This window comes from Eurosta solidaginis, chromosome 1 (genome assembly GCF_040869045.1).
Source record: "Eurosta solidaginis isolate ZX-2024a chromosome 1, ASM4086904v1, whole genome shotgun sequence".
NCBI lineage: Eukaryota > Metazoa > Arthropoda > Insecta > Diptera > Tephritidae > Eurosta > Eurosta solidaginis.
This window is the reverse complement of record NC_090319.1, coordinates 284,591,685-284,610,682: the sequence shown is the minus strand read 5'-3', so window position 1 is coordinate 284,610,682 and position 18,998 is coordinate 284,591,685. Positions and strand designations below refer to the sequence as shown.

At 37.6% G+C, this 18,998-nt stretch overlaps 1 protein-coding gene across 7 annotated transcripts in view; it reads right to left on the bottom strand.

Annotated features, from left to right (window-relative positions):
• LOC137237408 (phosphoribosyl pyrophosphate synthase-associated protein 2) overlaps positions 1–15,611 on the bottom strand; it is a 60,472-nt gene extending 44,861 nt beyond the window's left edge. For 4 of the 7 annotated variants that reach the window (XM_067760999.1, XM_067761000.1, XM_067761002.1 and 1 more), the window contains exon 1: positions 14,984–15,321. In XM_067760999.1, the coding sequence (XP_067617100.1) occupies positions 14,984–15,003 (20 nt within the window). In that variant the 5' untranslated portion in view covers positions 15,004–15,321. Of the gene's footprint in view, positions 1–14,983; positions 15,322–15,474 lie in introns of those variants that run through there. The other 3 variants (XM_067761005.1, XM_067761008.1, XM_067761004.1) reach the window with 3 other exon arrangements.
• Positions 15,612–18,998: the final 3,387 nt, after the last annotated feature.

Genomic DNA, 18,998 nt, shown 5'->3' with positions numbered 1-18,998 from the left:
AATGATAAAAGTAAATTTGATTTTAATTCTATTTACTATGCGCATATGTAGGTGGGTATGTCACACAGCAGTCCAACAAGTTGTTGTTATACTCAGCGTGCTTTGCACACAGAGCATATTAACTTTGATTGGATAACGGTTGGTTGTACAGGTATAAAGCAATCGAGATAGATATAGACTTCCATATATCAAAATCATCAGTATCGAAAAAAAATTTGATTGAGCCATGTCCGTCCGTCCGTCCGTTAACACGATAACTTGAGTAAATATTGAGATATCTTCACCAAATTTGGTACACGAGCTTATCTGGACCCAGAATAGATTGGTATTGAAAATGAAATCGGATGATAACCACGCCCACTTTTTATATACATATATAAAATTTTAGAAAACACAAAAAACCTGATTATTTAGTAAATAATACACCTAGAATGTTGAAATTTGACATGTGGACTGATATTAAGACTCTTGGTACAAATTTTAATTTTTTTTTTTTAATAGGCGTGGCACCGCCCACTTGTGATAAAATCAATTTTGCAAATATTATTAATCATAAATCAAAAATCGTTAAAGCCTTTACTATAAGGAAAGCTTTGAAGAAGAATTAACGAAATCGGTTAAGGACCACGCCCCTTTTATATAAAATATTTTTACAAGGGTCGTGGACGAATAAAATAAGTCATATCTTTGCAAAAACGAGATTTATATCAATGGTATTTTATTTCCCAAGTGGATTTATAACAATAAATAGGAAAAACTTCAAATGGGTGTGGTACCGCCCCTTTATGACTAAGCAATTTTCTACGTTTCGGGAGCCATATCTCGAAGAAAAACGGATCGTAATGGAATTGGGTACACAGATTTTCCCTATAGCAGGAAATATTTCCAGAAAAAATGGGCGAGATCGGTTAAAGACCACGCCCACTTTCATATAAGATTTTTAAAAGGGTCGTAGACGAAAAAAATAAGCTATATATTAGCGAAAAAGAGCTTTATAACACTAAATTGGAAAACACTAAAATTTTTGAAAATGGGTGTGGCACCGCCCTTTTTATGACTAAGCAATTATCTATATTTCGGGAGCCATAACTCGAAGAAAAATTAACATGTAATGAAATTGTGTACACATATTTTCTTTATAGCAGAAAATATTTCTAGTAAAAATGGACGGAATCGGTTAAAGACCACGCCCACTTTTATATAAAACAAGTTTAAAGGGGTCGTCGACTAGAATAATAAGCCATAACTTAGCAAAAAATAGTTTTGACAATGATATTTCACTTATGAAGTTTTATTGTAAGAGGAAATGGGAAGAATTTAAACGGCCAGTGCCACGGTTTATCTAGAAAAGTAGTTTATCTAAAATGAAATGTACAATTGAAGCTCACGCTGAGTATATAATGTTCGGTTACACCCCAACTTAGATACCTTTACTTGTTTTATTTGCAAATACATAGTATCCCTGCAGTCAAAAACAAAGTAGCCAGCAAACATTCTAGTTCATTGACTATAATGTTATGGTGTTATTCATACTAGTTGGTGTTTGAATATTTCATTGACAAGAATTTTGCCTGTCAGACTCGATGATATGGGCGAACGCTATCTGCCGGCAATTTGCAATGCATTTTTTTGTTACCAAGGCAGGATATCCCTACAAATCAACGCGCACATAAAAACAAACACGAGAACACCTCACAATTATTTCTGCAGATTAAATAAGCCATTAAAAAGGCCAAGATTTCTAATAGGAATAGCAATGCTGATGCTAAAACACCTTATGTATAGAGGCTTCAGCTGCCTAAAGTATGTTTCCTACTTGTCGTTTTAGCCTTTGCCATTCCAGAACAATGAAGAATGGCAAGGATAGTTCCACTTCCAAATACCAGCCAACGATTGTGAGGTATCTACTGATATCATTCATTTAGCCTGTAGAGAACCGTTGGCCACCACTGTGCTTCCCTCATTGAAAATCGGTTGTCAGCCATCAACATGGCTTACGTGAAATGCATATCACTGATGCACTCAAGACTCCATCATACGGAGGTGCTCGTGGCACTTGACCTGTCAAAAGCTTTTGACACAGTCAACCACAGCGAACTACTCCAAGTCCTAGATATATATAGTAAAGCTCCCCTCACTCCCAGAAAGAGCTACCAACATTTCCTATACCGACGACTGCACGATAACTGCAACAAGCCACTCAATAGACGAATTAGTTTTCACCTCGGTCGATCCGACAAAGTTCCCATTCACTCTGTTTAAGACGTGCAAGAAACAGATGACACCAATATTTGGCCTGTATTACGTGTTACAATCAGTGACTGAAAACCATTTTCAATCAAGCGAAACTATGCAACTGTCAAACTATTTCTAACTAATTGTAATAAGGTATGGATATAAGGTACTATTTATCGCTAGTTTGCATATGCCATTAATCCGATCCACCATTTCAGAGCTATTGTGATTTAAAAAATGAGTTTTGATCAGGAATCGTAACGCGTAATACGTGCCTTGGACATTCACGTCGACGGCGTTACGCTTTCAACTGTCAGTAACCCAAAGATCTTAGGTGTAACACTCGACAGTACTTTAACCTTAAAGGCACATGCCTCTAAAATTGTATTTAAAGTAAAACGCCGAAAAAAAACTTACAAAATAGTTGGTCGGCCGCTCATGTCACTATGCGTCTCCCGTTTGGTTTCACGGCTTCAAAAACACACTGGAAAAAACTGCAAGCGTGCCAAAATACTACGCTCATAACTACCACGGGATTTGTTCTTATAAACCCTGAACAACACCTACATAGTAAGCCAAAAGAGCCCAACTTAAAGGAGCATAATGAAACCTCGAGCAGACAGTTTTCGCTGAAGCGGAGCATCCCAGCAAACAACTGCTTGATCTAGCCCCGCCTCTTAGAAGGACAAGGGAATATCTCGGAGAGCACTACGAACCTACTAACTCAGCAGGTTGATCCAGATAAACATAAGGAGGTCCCTTAGCCTAATCTACACTGAATCGTAAATGCCTTCGCTGGGTCGTGCCATGTTATCAATATACTGTTGCATTAGCGAAACAGTATGTCAATTGGTATGATATTGTAACGAATTTGGGGTAATTCCGCTTATTCCAAATCTTCTGCTAACGTTCGAATCACTAAACTGTTGAAAAAATAACTCCAATATTCAATAATGCAAAAATAGTATTTATTGGACTACTTGAAAGTTCTTCACAATAACACTTCACAACCAATAACGTGATTAAATCAAACTGATTGCTCATGCCTCAGCTGGTGTTGCTTTTATACACTTCGGTTTCCTCGTTCGCATACTTCTAGGCGTTTCTTCTTCTAGAATTTACTACTTGTTTGCCAGCTATAAACTCGCCAGCTATAAACTCGCCAGCTATAAACTACAGATGAACATTTATAGCTTCTCATATGCGCGTGTATATGTGAGTGACACCTCCACCGATGATTGCATACTTTTGTGAGCATCTCACATATATGCATGTGTATGTGTGATAACTACTTTGCTAATGATTGCATACTTTTGTGAGTATCTCTCTGCTGCTTCTATGTACGTGTAGACATAATGATTGATTTGTTTATGTAGATACAAGTGACAGCTTAGTATCGGCTTAGAGATGATAGTATCCCTTAGTGTTGCTAATATTCGTCACAATATTGGTGTATATGATAACTGGTATTCCATTTTGTATAATGTTGGCGCAGAGGCTGACTAGTATGTTAATTGGTATGGCCCTGATGCATATACTGACTAGTGTGGCATCTGGTACGATTCTGGTATATATAATGACCAGTTCGTCAACACGTATGATATTTCGTAGGACATTGCCGTGTTAAATAATACCAGTTGCAAATATGGAGAAAAGACAGAACTCTAATTAGTTGGAGTTTTTGGCAAACTAGTATTCTTCTAGTGTACAACTAGTGGTTGGACTGCAGGGTATGACTATACAATGAAAGGCAGTGAAATCTGCAAATAATCAGCCTCGTGCCGGCAAATCAAGCGAATCAAAAAGTCAAAAGTGCTAGTAATCGAAAGCGTTTTCTGTAAACAGAGAACGAATTTTGTTGATAGATAAAAGTGTAAATATGCGGAGTGCTAGTTGGACACAAAGTTGTGAGCGGAATAGTTTCTGCTATGTAGTAAAGTGGGAGACTTAAACGCACATACAAATGACAAACGATAAGTAAAAGTGGGAGGTTTGGACCCACATACAAATAACAAACGATAAGTAAATAAAAACTATAAATAAAACGAATAATTAAGAGCGTATTCCAACTCACATAAATATATGTTGATACGATTCTGATAATACAAACAATGAAACAATGTATCGACAAGAGCCTTGTGCAAACAGCGCTTTAATATTTGTTTGTGAAGATGTTTGCAGTCAACAATAAACGGATAACGGTATTGACCCGAAGTAAACGCAGGAATCCATATTTATGAAAATATGAAGTGCCGTATCTTTGTTACGGAACGCAGCGCGAATGACAAGAGTGTCGCAAAAATAATACTCAAAGCATCTGCAGGTAAATCATCCGTACCGACTCCCTGACTCATGCGGTGTCTGCCAGGGTAAGTCTATGCCATTTAGAGATCAGCCGGACAGCTTCAGGATAGTACGGTCCCCGACAGCAATGTAACGATCTATGTCGACAGCCAGACCGCCTCAAAGGCTTTAGAATCCAAAATGATAGTCACATAGCGTGCGGAGGTGTCGAGCTTCCCTGGCGTCCACAAGGCACCTAAATGTCTGCGCTATCTGGGTTGTTGCATATTGCAATAGAAACTCCCTGAAAAAACTCCTCGGAAACACTCCCCATCGATGTTGACGGTCCTATGCGGGATATAGATTCGGTACGTTCCGGTAATAAGCACGATTAAGGTATAAGCCCGACTATCTCGGGGACGATTTAATATGACAAAATTGAAATTTCTAAGCCATCCCGCCGCAACCCCCTAGGATCTTGGGGTCGCCAGAGCCTCGGGTGCAAAGAAACAGGATAAGCCACAAGTAGGTGAAGTTGCGTTACACAAATCCTTGAATAATTTGGGTATTTTAGTCGTCTTTTACGACAGGCATACCTTTGCTGGGTCCTAGCGCGCGGCGATATTGAAGGGAACGAATTTGGAGATGGGATGGAAAGGTCCAAAATGGACATAAGCGAGGTGAACCGCTCCGTAAGACCGCCGCTGCGATATCTCCTGAAGAAACTCGCGGAATATATGACTGACGCCATGGAGTAGACCAATCGGGATTATTGCAAGGTCTCAAGGTCCTCATGGTCATGGATAGGAAAGCAACCAGTTTCCTTCTAACCTAAACAAATTGGCAGTGAGAATACTTACGGGTGTCATGTTATTGTTGTTAACAGTGCTTTGATGGATGTCATCACAGGTCATTGCGCTATAGCACTAATGCTCCTACGGTGGCTCATACCAACAAGCTTCCTCTGCCGAGGCTGACAGGATGAGGAGGAATTGGAGTCGATTCACCACTTTCTCTATTTATGTCCAGGACTGTAAACAAGACGACTCAGTCTGGCAGAGGTTGGGAAAGTGGATCTTTCAGTCCTACTTAGGTTTATTAGAAAAAACAAGTGGTCCGTTGAGGACCAAGAAAAAGTAATCTGGTTGGTCGAATGTGCGCCCCCAGGCGCTTACTGACGGAGCTAAAAGACAATAACAACGACGACGCTTCGCTGTTTGCAATCATTACAATACTCAGACTCTTGAAGTCAGGGAGTCGATCACAAGTGCCGCATTTGTCAGGGCGATAGAGGATAAATAAAACAAAATAAATACGTGGCGCGATTTACCTACAAGGAGATTTAGGATCCGCCTACCAATTTGCGTAGTGGTTCTGTTTAATATTTTTTCTACAAATTGGCAAGACCTACATGTTTTGTGTCGACTACGAAGGCAGCTGTATATGAATTTTCACTAACAAGCTTTTCATTTCAGAAATACGCTCGCGGTGTTTGCCAAACCACTGCCGAGGCGCGAGCATGCTTAGAAAAGATTATTTGTAATTGAAAAAACTTGGGACTTGATCCGCACCACAGCGGCCTGCAATAACAGTAAATCACCAGCAAATATACAACAAAACTGGGTGCACATGGAGACCAGTTTATTCGAGCGAAGGTGTACAACTCCTCTGAGATCATGCAGTGGTATAGAACAACCAAATGTGCTGACCAAGCTTCTTTTAAAGTGAAACAAAAACTAGCGTAGGATTCAAAAAACCTTGATAAAACTGACATCTGTTCCAAGGAACCATAGGAGATCAGTGGCTCGAATTTGGTTGCCCCATCAGGATGACTCGAGGGATGTTGCTGGAGTAAATTAAGTTGTACAACAGAACGAACCCAGCCATATATGCTATTGTTCTACATGTGGGCCTAAGAGAAAAATTATGAAATTAATACAAACGAGCCTGACCCGTGAGCATCTTGCGCAACCAATACAGAAGTCTCTTACCAAATATCAACAGAAATCTGCTGTTCTATTAACTTACAGCTTGCGCTACTATCTAGCGTATAATAGCAACTGCCGTCAATCAATTAAAACTTAGATCTTGCGCTGCTATCTAGCGTACAATAGCAACTACCGGTAATGCAGTGCAAATATTCACAATAGTGCCATAGTACAAATAGATTTCTTTGTGTGCTCACAGCCGTTTATTTTTAACAAATTATTTTAATAAAATATAGCTAAACAAAAGCACTACGACCAAAATTGCCCAAAACTCGCTAATAGCCCGAATATCCATCTTTACAACCAAAACGTTATTTATAGATTTGGATTCCAAATAAGAGCGAAAAAGGGACCCGTACATAAAAACAGCAATTAGAAATAATATATACGATGATTATATAAAAGGTTACAACATTCTTATTCTGTGCGGGTTACATATACATATGTATAAGGTTGTCACTTCTTGAACCCCACAGAAATAGACGTGATTGTCATGGAAAGAAGCGAGTTGACATTGCTAGTATATTTCTAATGAAAACCACTTTCAGAAAAAAATATGCGTTTTGTTGATTTTGCCGTTACGTTTAAGCGCCATTTAAAAAGAGGAATGCCCCAAACTCCACCGATTGAAGTCACCGGACCCAATATACAGAAAGACCCAGTTAATATTGTTATTAGAGCTTAAAAATTTGCTGCTTATATTAAACTAAACAATTTTATGTCCTAGCTGTCGAAAGAGTACTAAGCCTGAAACCCCACGCCTGGACGAAATACACTGATTACGTATCAAACCAAGTTAGCCATATTTTGGCGAACCTTCCATCAATCTAGCATACTTCAAAATATTGAAAGTGTAGCAATCACCTTAGAGAGAAGTCAATATTTACTTAAATACAAAGCAATTTACTTGCACACATTGAGATTTTTACTATGAAGAGCGTCAAACGTAGTGGCACTCCAAAAGCCAAAACGGAATGCGAAGTAAATATTAAGAAAGAAGGGGAGTCGCATAAGTAAATACTCATACGTATGAATTAGCTCACTGATTGGGGGCGACGGTGGAATATTAATGGCAAAGAGAATTAACGAAGCAAAATACCTACGTAGATATGTACATATGTATATTTATAAAATAAATGAGAATTTTTAAATTTCTTATTATTTCCCCCCTTTCCCACATATTTTGTAATTGAATAAAACGTAAAAGTGAAATTGAAATTCGATTGCATTCACTCAACAAAAATATTACACCTCAAAATGTTAGCCGATGGAACGAAAATAGATGCATGAACTTGGACACAGCCAAAGAATACGAAAAATGTTTTCTATTTTTACTTTTATCTCAGCAAATAAATAATATACAATATAGTAATCAGCAAGTCAATATCATAACAAAGAACGTGAAAAAGTGAACGAAAACAAAAACGATAAAAAATTTATTTCAGATAAGGAAGTGTGTAATAGACGAACAAAAATAAAATTAAACTCTACAACACTTAAGTAAATACAGTAACTCCTACACGTTTACTGATAAAACGACTCCAAACCTTATTGTTCGCATAAATCTTTTAAGAAACAAGTAAGGAAGTCTAAGTTCGGGTGAAACCTAACATTACATACCCAGCTGTACACTTGAAATGTTGTTGATGTTTGTTTTGTGTCCTTAATAGTGTTACAAGGCTGCGCAATAATACATATACATATGGTTCTATTCTGAACAAATTTTTCTTCGAGTTATGGCTCCCGAAACATAGAAAATTGCTTAGTCATAAAAGAGGCGGTGCCACGTCCATTTCTTAAAATTTGAAGTTTTTCCTATTTATGTTATAAATCCACTTGGGAAATGAGATACCATTGATATAAAGCTCTTTTTTGCAAAGATATAGCTTATTTTATTCGTCCACGACCCTTATAAAAATATTTTATATAAAAGTGGGCGTGGTCCCTACCCGATTTCATTAATTTTCCTTAAAGTAAAGGCAACCTCTCTGCCGAATTTTGTTACGATACGTTTGATTTATGATTAATAATATTTGTAAAATTGATTTTATCACAAGTGGGCGGTGCCATGTCCATTTTAAAAATTGTTTTCAAATTTTTTTCAAGAGTCTCCATATCAGTCCACACGTCAAATTTCAACACTTTAGGTGTATTATTTACGAAATAATCAGGTTTATTGTATTTTCCAAAATGTTATATATATTTATAAAGTGGGCGTGGTTATCATCCGATTTCGCTCATTTTCAATACCAATCTATTATGGGTCCAGATAAGCTCGTGTACTAAATTTGGTGAAGATATATCAATATTTACTGATGTTATCGTGTTAACGGACAGACGGACGGACGGACATGGCTCAATCAATTTTTTTTTCGATACTGATGATTTTGATATATGGAAGTCAATATCTATCTCGATTCCTTTATACCTGTACAATCAACCGTTATCCAATCAAAGTTAAAATACCCTGTGTACAAGTACAGCTGGGTATAAAAATAGTTTAAGTTAGGCCCGGTTTAATAGTTTAAACTCGGGTTATTCTTATTTGACTATGCAGAGTTTAACCCTACGACTTTGGTCGTTTGTACTGAGATTAGCAGTAAACGGGCTATGTTAGCAAGGCTAAAATCTACCCAACTTTAACTGTACATTGAACTTCACAGAAAAACCTATGTAAAACACTTTATAATTGTGACGAATGCAAGAGGATTTAAGTATAACACTTTTTAAGATGCACTGAATCATTAAGAGGCCTCGGGAGGTTGCAAATTCCAATTAGTTTAGAAACTCAATATATGGAATGCTGAGGGGTCCTCCTCCTGTGTCATAACATTACATAACCTCTAGAAGCTTTATACATTTTAAGCATATCTAGGCCATTCCTGCCTTGAAACTCGGACCATCTAGGGTTTAATGATTCTGTTTATTGCTTAAACAAACATATGTACGTACATAGCTGCCATGATGTAAGTGAAATTCCGCGTTGCTAAGGAAACACGAAGAACGTAATGAGGCCTGTCACATAATCCATATTAATAACGATTATTACATTATTTCCGAGACCTGCTACACTAAAGTTGCCACGTGTTGTAATGTATCATCGAAAAATTTGAGGAGTACTGAAGAAGTGACAGTAAATACAGCTATGTTGTTATCTTTCATGCAGCTTTTGAGTTTTGTTTTTAAGTCGTTTGATCATATAAATAGCGTCGTCTTGAACACATTTGCAAGACCTATTGATTTTTGTTAGGTTTTGTATGTCAAGAACTCAATCTGTGAGTTTCAGGGATCGCAACCACGACCAGATGGTTGTTGTTGTAGCGATAAGCTTGCTCCTCGAAGGCTTTGGGGAGTGTTATCGATGTGATGGTCCTTTGCCGGATACAGATCCGGCACGCTCCGGTAACATAGCACCATTAAGGGCTAGCCCGACAATCGCGGGAACGATTTATATGGCCACATTAAACCTTCAGGCCATCCCTCCCTCCCCACTTTTGGGGTCACCAGAGTTTCGTCTGTTAGTGAATCAGGATTCGCCGCGGATAGGTAAGGTTGACAATTGGGTTTGGAGAAGATGCATATTGCTCTGGCAATCTGAAGGGTTGCGCTACACAGCCCCTTGAATCTGGTATTTTCGTCGCCTCTTACGACAGATGGTCATGATCGACAGTATAATATTAATGTTGTTGGAACGAATATAACATCGGGTGTTTGTAATATACTTTGTATATTGAATAAAAAAAGTAACGAATAAAAAAGTTTTCGATGGTGTTCAGAAATTGCCCTCCAAATATCTTTTTATTTTCTCTTCTCGTTTTTTATACTCAGCTGAGCAGAGCTCGCAGAGTATATTAATTCTGTTCGCATAACGGTACCTCGTAGAGGCATAAACTAATCGAGATAGATATAGACTTATATATATCAAAATGATCTGGGCGAAAAAAGAAATTCATTTAACCATGTCCGTCTGTCCGTCCGTCCGTAAACACGATAACTTGAGTAAACTTGGAGGTATCTGGATGAAATTTGGTATGTAGATTCCTGGGTACTCATCTCAGATCTCTATTTAAAATGAACGAAATCGGAATATAACCACGCCCACTTTTTCGATATCGAGAATTTCGAAGAACCAAAAAAGTGCGATAATTCATTACCAAAGACGGATAAAGCGATGAAACTTGGCAGGTGGGTTGACCTTATGACGCAGAATATAAAATTAGAAAAATTTTGGACAGCGGGCGTGGCACCGCCCACTTTTAAAAGAAGGTAATTTAAAAGTTTTGCAAGCTGTAATTTGACAGCTGAGTATGTAATGTTAGGTTACATCCGAACTTAGCCTTCCTTGCTTGTTTTTGGTAGTCATAGTCTTGAAGGAGCAAATTCGCACAATTTTGGATATACATATGTTTGTTTCGAATTTGAGCAGCTTCAACTAATTCTACCATCTTATTTACTTTCAAATATTTGTTGCTGCTGAATGTTGTTTTTGTTGTTGCAACGGGAATCTAACGGGAATCCAAGGAAATTTGCAGTTTCAATAGGGTTGGACCAAAGAGGAGGAGGCAATTGGAAGGATAGTTGGTGTCATGTCGGGAAACGCTACGCTATATTGGGTATGGCGTTGTTGTTCTGGATAAGTAAGAGTTAAGCCTACTACAGTATCCAGATCGAAGTTGAGCTAGTGTAACGCGCTTCTCCCTGGGGAGGTTGCTATTATAATCTGCAAGTAATTTGCCTTTGGCAACGGGGTTCACGCGGGCTATAATTGGCATAGTAATTTGCCGATTATTGGTGAAAATCTCTGAGAGCTTTTTGTGCTCCTTTTCTTCGTACGACTGACTTCTTGAGTACCGAATTTCCTCAAAATGCCTACGGAGATGACTACTTAAGTTCTTGGGTATTTAACAGAAACAATTTGTTCAGCATTTCATTTCTCTTCTTTATATGGAGTATTCTCGCTTCACTCTGTAAATGTTTTCCTGGTGACTTAAGAAGACATCCCGAGGCAGTTCCAATGTTCAATGGGTTGATAAGCGCAATACAAAGGTTTATAGCTTCAAAGTTTCCGCAACCAAATTGTCAACCTTCAACATACGCGAGAACCATCAACATCGATAACACTCCCCAAACCCTTCGGGGGATGTCATTGTGGTTAATACAGCAACAGCAATAACCAAAGCGGACCAGAATGTAGATATCAAAACCAATTGTCCTTTGATCGACTCAAATTGACCACGTATAAACTTCAAGGGAGTCTCCCCTTTCTTTTCTGTCCGAACAAAAAAGACCTTATATCAGTTGTTGCTCAAAATAATTTGCGGAACTTTTACACGGATAAACCACAAGATTTTCTGAAGCTTTTTTTATTTTTAATATTATCTAGTACTAATATTATCTAAAATTATTAGTATCTAGTGTTATCTGAATTAGTAATACTTATCGATAATGAGTCTCCTTGAATAGTGAAGAGTTGATAAGAGAATATTTCGATTAGACGTCTGGGTTACTGTATATACGTACTAGGCATGTTACGAAGTTTGATTCCCGTTCAGAAAGGTTCGAATGATTCTGATTTCCATACCGACTGTTTTGAAAGTGAGCTATAACGAAGAGCGATCTGAAATGAACTTTCCTCCTTTCAGCTCTAATGACGATTTTCTTTTCCAGCAGAATTGTAAGTTCCTTACGTGGTCATTTTTAAATAGTTAAGAGAGTCCCACGAAGGGTGTTAATTTCACTACTATAACAGCAGCCTGTACAGACTCCGTAAAGTTAACCACCAAACGGTGTGTAGGTAGGTGAAATGGCTGCGACCCTGGTCGCCCAAGTAGCTATTTAAAGCCGTTTTGATGCCATGTAACTCGTCTAAAAACTTACGGAATGTTACGGTCAATGTATTACAACCAGACAGAGTTGTTGATAAAATTAAGAATATTCGGGATTGCTATCACAGATAACCCTCTGAGGTCTTCTAGAAACGGGGTTCCAAGGAAGTTTAGCCGGGCTCTAGCTAGAGCCGGGCATTTACACATAAAGTGTTCTACTGTCTCCCTGGCATTTGGATCTTTGCAGCTTCCGCAATGTTCGTTATACGGAATGCCCATCTTTCCCGCGTGCGTACCTACTGGCCAATGACCGGTACAGACTGCTATGAGTTTGCGTTTGTTAGCCCTGGATTTGTTTAGAAGACTTCTCGTCCTCTTTCCATCATAGTTTGGCCAAATGGATTTTGATATTGCACAGGTGGTGATATTATTCCACTTTGTTTGTGCTTTCTTCAAGTAGAAGCTTTTGATATTCCCCTTGGATACTGCTAAGGGTATGCCTACTTCGACACTGGTTATTTACTCGTTCATATCCGATGAGCCCCTGCGTGCTAGCTCGTCGGCCTTCTCGTTACCCTCTATCCCCCTATGACTCGGGACCCAGATAACGCGTAGTTCTAGATTGGTGGATAACTGGGATATGAGTCGCTTACAAGCACACACTAATTTTGAGTTAATGTGTGGCCAGGAAAGCGCTTTAACGCTGCTTGGCTATCCGACAGGATGCAAACTGTACCAGCTACATTCAAGCCTTCCAGTGATTTGCAGGCTTGCCAAATCGCGAGGATATTTGCTTGGAACACGCTGCAGTGCGATGGGAGTCTGAATGATGGAGACAAATCTAAGGACTCAGAGAAGACTCCGGTCCCCACTCCCGATTCCATCTTGGAGCCGTCAGTGTAGATTTGAATGTCGTCGACCCTTACGCCCGGGTTTCTCTTCCACTCGTCCTGCTTGGAATGGCGGTATTACAACCGTACTCCAACTTCAGTTTGCGAGGGTAGTAATCTGACCCGGTACTACATGTACTATCCGGAAGTTTATTTAGGATACTACTATACCCTTGCTGAGTATCCTCCCAACGTCCAGACTCCTTGAGTCTCAGTGCGGTTTGTGACGATGTACAAAGTATATGCAAGTCGATCGGAAGCAGGTGCAAAATGGGGTCTAAAGCAACTGTGGGGCAAGTGCGCCCGGCCACTATGGCACTAACACACGCAGTGCGCTGGACTTTTTGCAGGCTGGTGAGATTGTAGCTCTTACTTAGAGCTTCCCACCAGACTATGGAACCATAGGTAAGCACCGGTCGCACCACCGCCTCGTACATCTAAAGTACCATGCTTGGCTTGAGTCCCCATTTCTTACCAAACATTGATTTGCAGGCATAGAAGGCGATGCAGGCCTTCTTCGATGCATACTTTCCAATTCAACTTGCAGTCAATTGTTGGTCCCAGATACTTGGTACTCGATGACCGGGTTAGTTGCTGGCCGTTTAAGAATGGTAGTCTGAAGGCAGGTGGCTTGTACTTCCTCGTGAAGAGAAGCAGGCCGTCTTGTCGGGATTTAACCTAAGGTCACATCCCTGTGCCCACGGTGTGTAAGGGCTTAGAAAATTTCTGACGATTTACATGCCAGTCGTAAGAGACTATTTGAATCCACGGACGTGAAGTATGTGAGGGATTCATAGCAGCCAAAGGACTGCCCGCATCCGCAACACTCCCGGACACATTCAGGTTGCGGCTATAACAACAACCTCAAAGTACCTATCCGCGCTATATCCCTTCAGAGTTTCATTATCCCTTCCACAAGAACAACATTTGCACAACGATTCCGTTGGGTTAAAGTTAAGAATCCAATTCCGGTTAACTCACTGCCGCAACATCTCTAATACATATGTACACTTATACATATTGTAGCAATGGAGTTCTTCGTTCGTTATGGTTACGAACTGAACGGGTGTGTTTAGAAGTTGGGCGGAAAGGCGCAAACCGGTGCCACAGAACGAATGATAATAACAGTGAAATATACAAGCAGAAGTGCAAATGATATGCAAAACGTAAATGCAGTAAAAATTAAAAATAAAGCGAATATACGAAGGTTAAAAGTAATAAAATATCTTTAGAAAGTTTGAAACGGCACATTCAAAAAATTTGCGAAAATAAATTCAATAAGCAAAATTCAGGTAGGTTATTTAATTTGCTCGAATTCTCCAACGGCTGTGCTTGCATTTACAAAAGAAATTTTGGAATTTTTGACTGGCGAAAGACAAGTTTGTGGAACGGCTAAGCAGCTGCGAGTAACATATGGAATGAATTCTATCATAAAAATACTTAAAATATATACTTGTGTAAATATGTAGATCTATATCTAGTAAATAAATGAATGTATGTATATATCTATGAATATGAATATGTATGTATATATAATATGAAAAGTTGTGTGCGATGCGGGGTTGAGGCTGGCGCTGAAGTACCTTCTTATTACCAATATTGTTTAAATATACTTTAACCAACTGATTAACACGTCAAGTACACACTATTATGAATACATATATATTGTTATACTTAATTTATCAAATATTGAATACGTAGGAAAAAAATTAAAATTTGGGTCACATGTACTTTTCCCACAGAGGGCGGAGTTTTTCATTACTTGTTCCTGTTGAGTAGCATTTTTCCAAGAATCCTTTCGCCAATTATATAATAAAATTAATGATGTTTTGCAGTGTCCTTATTTTTTCCACTTTTTTCTTTAAAATACACAAATTTCTGCCCTTTAAAGGATTATATATGTATTTGCATATATTAACAAATATATAATAAATAAATAAAACACTTCACAATTTGTCTGTTTTAAGCAGGCAATAAAAACTTTTCGAAAATGCACTGTACGCAGTGAAGAAGCGACTGAATAAAATTTCTTTGACTGACGAATCCCCAACCAGTGCAGCAACAATTTAACCCCACGTACACCCGAGAACAGCCACTTTACAATAACAATTGCAAATAAACTGGAGCAGCGCGTAATATGTACAGAGAGCGCCAGTTTAGTGCGCCTTTGCGAGATTTCCCATTGGTCTCATTTCCTTACACTTTTGAACAAGAAATAAATTAGTTTTCATTTGTATTTAAAATGTTATTTACCTTAAGAATTATTTTCTTTAAGTTTTATCGTTTGTACTGGTTTTAATTGATAAAATACATAATCTTATTTCAGAAATTTTAATGTTTTCTTTCTCTAATTTACACAAACTATAATTTGGCGCAAATGTTGCCAGCTGTGAATTTTGCAAATAAATAGCAAAATCTATTACATATTTACAGGGTGACGTTGATGATTAGGAGAGTGCTGCAGCAATATTTTTAAGAATACGTTTTAACACAGAGAGACGTACTTAAAGTCAAACTAAGTAGACAAAGTTAGCAGACGCTTTTTTCTCTGAACGAAATGTCACGAAGGGATATGGAGTAAAGTTTCTGAGGCGGTTATTTTCATAGGTTTAAGGCTCCATTGCTGATACTTAGCATAGACTTGACTTGGCTTGCGAACTGTCACTTACAGTTCTGTTAAATGAACATTGCATGTTACTGATTACTCCAAATTTAACTTGACTTAGAAGTCTGTTGAATTTTGATTTTCTATGTAAGTTCTAAGTGACGTTTACATTTTGAGATGCCATTTGTTTGTTTCCATTTCATTTTGACATTTTGTCCTACAAATTGACATTTATTTAAAAATAAATTTCAACGCTGATTATGATACCAGATTTTATGCGCCAAGTGGAGTATACTCGTGGCTAAGTTGCCAAGTTTACGCCAAGTCAATTCAAGTCTATGCTAAGTATCAGTAATGGGGGCTTTAGAATGATTTCGATTTTAGTATTTTAATATCCCATTTTCACTTCGTATTATATATAAAATTTTCTGGCACTTCGTCTCAATTCGTTCCAAACTACTTTTTTAGTTACTGTAACCGCTTAAATCGGACGTCAAACATAGATAATTAAAAAAAATATTAAATTAAAAAAATTTTCGAAAATAAAAAATAGATTTATATAACAAACTATTGATGTTGATTGAATTTGTGATGTAACTGCGATATAATTGCTTCTCTCCTTGTTTCCCCTCTTCTTCAAGTAAGTAATTCTCGATTGACTCGCTGAAAAAGATACCATCTACCGTGTTTAAATACTATCAAACAGCTAATCCTGTTTAATTTATTGCGCTGCTTCTTCACTCATTCACTGGTGTTCATTGTGAATCTTTGATGAAATTCGCTCCGTCGGACCAAAGAGAATAATATATATTTATCCTCTTTGTTTCTTGACAGCTTTCAAGATTTTGGCCAGTTTTTTCAGTCCGAGTTTAAACTCCAATTAAAGTTGAAGCGCACGAAATGGCAGGCTTTAATTAAGATGATCAGCAAAATTTTATGTTATCAAACAAAGTAGCAAGGTAGTAAACTTTAATTGGGGTTTAAAGCGCACTGAAAACCCAGGTCTTGGAATAGCACAATAAGTTTTAAAATTCGTTAGCCCGTAATTATAGTCGCTGACTAAAATACTCTTTATTTAAAATCTTGCCTAAATTAAAAATAGGATATAAAATTTTGGTCTGTTATAAGACGTGTTTTTTTTTACACGTTTATACGTTTCATTTGCGCGTGAAAAAAAACGCCTATCCTCACTTAGATAATGCTTAGGAGACCCATCTAGCGGCAATGGTTAAATAACTAACATAACAGCACAGGGTGTACCGAAAAGCGGAGACATAACCCTCTGATGGCCATAGGGTATAACATATAGCTGAATCAGTTGCGATGAATTGTGGACACTTATAGAATACATATATTTAGTGTAGAGGGTGAAACAAAAACACATATTTCAGTTACATCTGAGTATAATGCGTATTGAAATTTAGTAGTAAAAATTTTATGCGCAGCAATTTCAGAGGTGTACTTAAAGTTTGTCGCTTAGCAGTCCATATAAAGTTTAAGCGTAAACATATTAGACATATTAAACACAGTCTTTAGCTAAAATAAGCATGGACAGGTATCCGCATGAAAGAAAGGTATTGTTGATTGGCGCTATGAAGACATTGTTTAGAAATTTTAAAAATTCACCCTGTTCCTTACAACCGTGGTTACTTGACTCCACGTATAAAAAATGGTAATTTTTTACTTGACAAAACTCTTACAATAGCACAAAAATTGAATGAAAACGCGTTTTGGCGGATAATTATCATTCAATTCTACTTAAAAGTTATTAGCAAACGTTTTGTAAAAATTCGCTGTTTTTTATCAGCCGTAAATTTAAAATTGAGTGCACAATATTTTAATTGAACATGAACATACTTATTTAAAGAAAATTTACTTAATTTCGTTGTTAAAAGATTATTTAAATTTCGCAACGTAAACGAATAAGTAGTTAAAGCGGAAAGGAAGCAACAAGGCTATCGACTCATACACTCTTATTCATGTTGAATAGTTTATATAGTTTGTAGGAATGTTGTAAAGAAAAGTTGTTTTCATTAAGACAGATTTGACGGCCAAAATGATGCAAACCTTAAATGTTAGGAGGCCCTAACCGTTAAAGCCGTTTAATTTAATATACCCGAAACCGATAGGGATATCTCAAACCTCGATACTAATAAGTATGCAGGACATTCAATGATAATCAGGTTAAATCAAATTTACGTTTGTCTTAGCAATGTCAGCATAAATAAAGGGAGTTTAGAATAGTTTTCCATAGGAAAGAAGTGACCTAGAATGTTGAGCCATTGTACATTGACCTGCAAAGTGTAAGTCCCTTCTACATTAGAAAATCATTGAACTCAAGTCGATCATGACATAGACTAAGAGGGTGAAAAGGGGGAAGTAGTTCAGCAGCGCCCGTACCAAGCAGTTCCTAAAATCCGTGTTGCTAATTCGTGTTGTATTCCGTGTTTAATTTCACGCTTTCTTTTAAGAGGAATTGGCAAATGTAAAGGGGAATAGAAGACACAAAAGGAAATGCCAGCAGAATTAAATTCAAGAATTCTGTAATGTAATTCAATAATTAGATTACCCTCAAACGGCTGCGAGACTGGTGAAAAGTGTATCAACGCAAAACGCCTTTTTAGTTAATTCTTTTTTGTGTACAACAATATCACCAAAATTACATCAACCACATGAAAGTCATAAACTTTTTTTTTTGCAAAAATATCTTGACAGAGTACAATTATTACTTTGCCGCCTTCGGATTATTGCTTCCGAAATTAAAACGCGTCACCTCTCCCGAAATTTTTTGACATGTATTAAAAATCGACGCCTGTGGTAATAATTCGTTGTATTGAATATTTATTTCTAAATTTAATGCCAAAATCAGTATAGGATTCTACTTTTTCCTCAAAAGATACTAAAATATGAAAACTCACAAATATCTTTGAATGAGGAATAGTCTTAATTAAAGATTTCCCATACTTGGAGGTAAGTAACCATCGCACATTTTAAGATTATGTAATTTTCGCCACAAACATATTAATACGTATTCTACGTATAATAAATAAGCTCCTGACGTATATTTGCTTGTCGGGGAAACCTTTTTTCATTTCCATTTAAGTTCATGACGTTTAAATAGCAAATTGTTTAATTTCTCGGAACTTTTGACAGCAGACCACCAACTTAAAAC